This window comes from Myotis nattereri (assembly GCF_964212035.1).
Source record: "Myotis nattereri genome assembly, chromosome: 5".
Taxonomy (NCBI): Eukaryota; Metazoa; Chordata; class Mammalia; order Chiroptera; family Vespertilionidae; genus Myotis; species Myotis nattereri.
The window spans coordinates 11,731,628-11,737,627 of record NC_138080.1 but is presented as its reverse complement, the minus strand read 5'-3'; the positions used below and the strand labels follow the sequence as shown (position 1 = coordinate 11,737,627).

The following is a 6,000-nucleotide window of genomic DNA, read 5'->3' as shown; positions in this document are numbered from 1 at the left end:
CAGGGCCTTACTTTTGACCTCATTTAACCTTAATTCTTTCTAAGTGGCCCCATCTTCACAGACAGTCTCACTGGAAGTTACGACTTCGACACAATCATCCAGTCCATAACAATGGAGTGAATATCAGTATCTTTCTCTAACAGAGAAGGAATCTGTAAGGAACTGACTTGCTTTCTCACACAGTGTCGTGATTGGGATTGAAATCAGATCTGCCTGACTCCAAAGGTGGTGTTTTCCACAGTGCCAACCTGCCCCACTGTGCCACCCTGTCTTTGTGCCACCCTGCCTCGTGTGCCACCTGCCTCACTGTGCCACAATGCCCCACCTTCATTATTCTTGGAATGGTGAGCCAGTCCACCTTGGACTTGGGACAGCCTGATGACAAGCCCCTGCAGTTCACTGTCCTGATTCTGCAGAGCAGGAACTTAGATGGAGTTGGGGCCACAGCTCTGTCTAGTAACAACACATGCATTTTCTGGAGTGGAGTCATAGCCAGCATGCTGTGGGCATGGCAGTCAAAGACGCAGTATCTTAGCTTGCCAGGGCTGCCCAACAAATACCACAGGATGGGTGGCTTTTCTCACACTTTGGAGAGTAGATACTTGATATCAAGGTGTCCGGTTTCTTCTGAGGCCCCTCTCCTGGCTTGTAGATGGCCATCTTCCCCTGTGTCTACGCATGGTTTTCCCTCTGTGTGTGTGTGTGCCCTCTAATCTCGTCTTCTTGTATTGCCACCAGTCAGATCGGATTAGGGCCAACTTTAATTTAATTGTAATTATCTCTCTAAAGGCCATATCTATGATCATATTCTTAGGTACTGGCGTCAGGACTTGAACTCACGAATTTTGGAGGCAACACAATTCACCCATAACACTCAGGTGGTGCCCGTTCGTCCTCAGAGTCCTGGCCAGCAGAGGGCGCTACCACATACAGTCTAGCACCCGGGAAGGGCCAGGCCTTCGGCAGTTCCTGAGCAGAATGCTTCTGGAAACACGTTGTTTCTCCTGGGGGTACCCCAGTTTACTTGTGCCCCCCTTCCACTTCCAGATGGCTGGGAAAGAAAAAGAGAAATAAAACTTTTAATGTAATAAAAGGCTGCATGCGTTTTGAACTCTTGAATTGATTTTCTGTTACCAGAAAATATTTTTTTCTCCATTAGATAGCATCTCCCTCAGTGTTCTATTGGCTTTTTCTGCTAACACTTGCCTTCTGTCCCCTCCCACCTGGAAATTACCTGTGAGTTACATGAATTGGTCGCCTTTCCTATAATTACACATAGGAGTAGCTCGCTCTGGTACACAAGGTACACACTGTCCTCCGAGAAGGGCTTGGAGTTATGAAACCAAGTCATACCAGGACTTTACAAATATTTGGAGAAAGATACAGAAGCGCCATGATCTCACCACACCGGAGCAGCCATTTCACCTCGCACCTTCCTGTGGTTTCTAGCGGCATGCTTATATATATTTCATTCAATATCTGTGAGAATCCAGGTGGGAAAACAGAAACCATGAGTTGTGTTAACACAGAACATTTAATAGAGAGCATTGGTGAAACAGGTGTTGGAGAAATGAGAAGGCAAAAACGGGGAAACTGCTGTGGCAACTACAGGGAGCAGCTGCCACACTTAGGGCTGGCAGAGGTGGGTAGGGGGTGAGATGAGAAAACAGCAGCTCGGAGGGGCTGTCTGTGGAGCTGAGACTCGGCTCTCTGAGGAGTGGGCTCTGCCGTCTGAAAGTCTGAGGTGGCACAGGTGCTGGTTCTGGAAGTTTGGAAACAAGCAGGAAGTGAAGCTAGCACGGCCCTTTCCTCCTCTGGCCTTCGGCTCTCCTTCTACTGCCCCTGCTTGGCAGAACTTAACAGGAAGCCCGAAGAAATTTAGTTTGCAGAATTCCAGTCTGAGCCGCACAGAGCAGAACACAGAAGTGTGGAGCTGGAAAGATAAGAGCATAATATTACAGTTCACCTCTTAGGGACTCGGATCCATTTACACAGCTTTGTCACACACTTGAACTTCTGAATGACAACAATGACAATGACTCTCTCTCTCCTTAAGGGAGACACGGAGCCTCAAGAGCAGCCCCCCCCCCCCCCCCCCGGAAGCCAATCATGGCCTAGTATAGGTCTCCATAGCTAGAGTAGCCTTGCTGGAGAGAAGCCCACATTATGGACTGAGTGTTTATGCCTCCCTCCCCCAATTCATATTTGAAATCTAATCCATTAGGTAGTGGTATTTGGAGGTGGGCCCTTTGGGAGGTGATTAGGCTCTGAGGGTAGAGCCCTCAGGAAAGGGATCAGTGCCTTAGAAGAAGAGTCCAGAGAGCTATCTTGCTGTCTATCTACCACGTGAGAATATAGCAAGAAGGTCCTCACCAGACATTAATGTGCTGGCACTTTGATTTTGGACTCCCAGCCTTCAGACTGTGAGAAACAAATGTCTGTTGTTTAAGCCACCTAGTCTATGGTATTCTGTTGTAGCAGCCAGGACTAACTAAGACAGCCCTCATCGCCAACACCAGAGCCCCTTGCACATCTAGAGGAAGAGCTGGTGGCTGGGCACGAGGCCCACTCATTCTTACTTCATTAGTAAGAGTGGCCACTGCAGTGATGCCCCATGGTCAGCATTCACACGGAGCACATATACTGCACTCCCCATGCTTATTCTCAGTGATCTACCCACATACCTCTTTGTCACCAGACATCCTTGTCACCAACTTTCCAATCCTGTTCTCTAAGTCCCTGACCAACTGCCCTGTCACCAGCCCCTCCCCATGAATGAGTATAGACCTGTGCCTCCGGCTACCTCTTCAAAGAGGACAACACAGTTTTGATTAGAGTTCTTTTCTGTTTCTTTCAAGGACACTCCTGATTGGCTTACAGTATGTGGCAGTCCATTTCTGGTTCACATATTGTGCAAACTCATCTGAAAGACTCTCCAGTTAATGAGTCTGAGGCAAATTTGCATGAGGTTATAAGTGTGGACTGAACATGAGCCGATGTCAGGGGGATCTGAGACAATTACTCATGCAAGTTACCTGTGCCTTCTGAATCTGCCTGAGCCTGATTCATTGTTCCACTTCTACCTGGAAAAGTGCATCTCTGACGACATGACTTGGTCCATGCTCAGGTCCTATAATCATATAATATCCCATAGCTAGATTTCAGTTCCTATAAGACCCAGTAGAAAGCCAGGCGCCATTTCTCAAAAAGAAAATGATTATTTGTGAAGGAGGGCAAGGCTTTGCTCCTAAAGCTTAAGGTTCTGACTTTGACTCCCCTACGGAAGCATGTCAGAGGCTTCATACTATATTGTTGGTTTCCATAGTAACTTCATGCAGCATGGATTTCCTGGGTCATTAGGCCCAAGTGACAGAGCAGCTTGCTCTGGAGCCTGGGGCCTGCTCCAGATACCCTGCTGGACTCTGGTCCCCACTCAGTGCCAGAAGCCTTATCACTCAGAATAGAGCATTTAACTGGATACATTTTCTCTACCTGCCAGGCATTGTCATCTCTTTTAGTGGCAAGAGATGAAAGGTGCAACAACATGTTTTCACATTGGGGAGAAATCCTGACACATTCTGGTGAGGACACAAGACTCAGCTCTCATCCTCTGGTTTGCATTTGTCTTCTTACTAAGGCAGCTGAGGTACTTGCTATTTCTTGGGCATCAGGTCCAATCTGCATAATGCCTGCAATATAGTAGACCAGCATGATTTTTGTGGGATGTCAAGACCATTAACATTTCTACCCTCTGGCAAAATTTGAAGATGTACTGTTGGCCCTGCCAATGAAAGCAGATGGTCTCTGGTGGTCCTTGGAAATCTTTGTAGAGAGAACGGAGCCGCCACATCAAGGGCTGCGTACGAAAGGCAGTGAGCTGTTCCAGTTTGCTCCAGGAAAGTTTTCACATCTGGAGAAGCCAGCACCTGTTTAAGTTTATGGTAATCAACATTTCTGAGATCCATCTACCTCCTGGAGGCCACACAGATCTGGTAAGTGAGAAAAATAGTAAGTATCGCCTATCCTTCCTCAGGCCTGGCGGTGGCACTGATTTTTGCACATTCCTCTCAGGATGTAGTACAGCAGAAAGGGGATGTTTCAGGGACTCTGCTTTCCTTCCTACTAAAGTAGCGCTCACCTGGCGGGTCAGAGAGACAGTGTGGGGCTTGTTTCAATTATACATTCAGTTTGTCAAGTGTAGCTGCTCTAATTATGCATTCAGGTCATGGAGACATGTCTATAGGATGGTCCTTGGACCTACTGGGCCCACTGTGATTTATACTCCAGCTAAAATTCCCCTGGTCAGCTCACTATTATAACCCTACTTTGATAAATGGACACATAGATGTCTTAGGTCCTTAGGAATAACATCAATTCTGGGCTGCTGGGCTAATGTTTATAATTCCCGGCTTCTCCCCCCACGCCCAAAGGGTCTGGCAATTTCCTCTCCCAGTGCACAGTCACCATTTATTAGGGCCACATGTACTCTGGGGGCCGGCTGTGAGGAGTATATACTTGTGATAGTGTTGCAAGGTCTTTTCTTAAGTGACCTAGCCTCCTCTTCAATTGAAGGTTTGTGAAATAGATTGAGCGTAGAAACTGGAGTAAAGGTTTTCTACTGTAGTGACCCAAGTCAGATTTTTGCCCCACAGAATTGGAGTTTTCCCTTTTACATAAACTAAGACATATGTTAGGTTGCTCATCAACTCCATTCCAAGGAACATTATGATTAATGGGCCACACTGGATCAAAGACCCATGCAGATCAAAAGATTCTGATTACTACGTCACTCTAACGATGCCCATTTTGTCTCTGACAGTGAAGTGCTGCCATTGGCCTCTCTACTCTGAGGTCCCATCATTTCCCTGAAATCAAGGAACCCACCTCAGTAGAGGCATCCTCTAGGGCCACACTGGTGTTCAGGAAACAGCCCCCAGAGAGGTTTGTGAGGGTGTCAGCGCTTTGCTTACTACTGTTCAGTCTCAATTCCTTAGTGAGGAAGTGTCCCTTGAGCCCTTGGGGAGTGTCAAAGGGGTGTGAACAGGTGTGGCAAGTTGTGTAAGATAAGTCCACCCTAACATACCTATCTCTATAACCCTCTGAGACTGAGGGAAGCGGAGTGTGTTACTCCAAACATGCCTTATTGAGATACCGATTATTTTAAGCTGATTATTTTAAAAAATTATTTTTCAATTACAGTTTGCATTTAACACTTTTTTGATATTAGTTTCAGTTATACAGCACAGCAGATAAACATCCATATAGGTTACAAAGTGCTCCCTCCGATAATTCAAGAGCCCACTTGGCACCACAGATAGTTATTACAATATTACTGACCGTATTCCCTGTGCTGTGCTTTACATCCCCATGCCTGTTTCCTAACTACCACTTAGTACTTCTTAATTCCATCATATTTTTTTACCCTGTCTCCAACACCTCTTCCCTCTGGCATCTATCAGTTTTTTCTCTGTATCTATGAGTTTGTTTCTTGAGGACATTAGGCTAAGTGAAATAAGCCAGACACAGAGAGACAAATACCATGTTATATCAGTTATATGTGCAATCTAAAGAACAAAAGAAACAGATAAACAAAATCAAGCTGGTATTTTAAAGAAACAAAATCTCAGAAAGGAACTTTGCTTTCCCCCTAACTGCCTAAAGAGCTTAGACAGAGGGCCTGCTACATTACGGGTGGCAGACGGGAAAGGACCTAGCAAGGCCTCTTTGGTTCTCTCATGTCTCCTTTTTTTCTTGATAAACAAGAATTTGTTTATCAAGTGTTTGCTCCTTCTAATCCACCTGTAAATTGTCCATGTTTCCTTTGAAATCCAACCGACTATCCCCATTTCTCGTAAGCTCAAGATGGCACATGATCCTCATCTGCCTGATTTGTCCTCTGGCCCCATTTCTTATGGAACACCCATATGCATATATGTAACTAAATTTGGTTATTTTTGAATCTCAGAGGAAAGGTGGGGGAGGGAGGAGGGTGAGTGGGAA

The 6,000-nt window shown here is 46.0% G+C and overlaps 1 protein-coding gene across 1 annotated transcript in view; it reads right to left on the bottom strand.

The window, feature by feature from the left end:
- Positions 1-1,517: 1,517 nt before the first annotated feature.
- The window catches only part of ADRA1A (adrenoceptor alpha 1A), a gene marked incomplete at its 5' end in the record, with an annotated part of 196,598 nt that continues 192,115 nt past the window's right edge, over positions 1,518-6,000 (bottom strand). Inside the window, one exon of the mRNA XM_081090988.1 lies at positions 1,518-1,933. Coding sequence (XP_080947114.1) covers positions 1,857-1,933 — 77 coding nt within the window. The 3' untranslated portion in view covers positions 1,518-1,856. The remainder of the gene's footprint in view (positions 1,934-6,000) is intronic.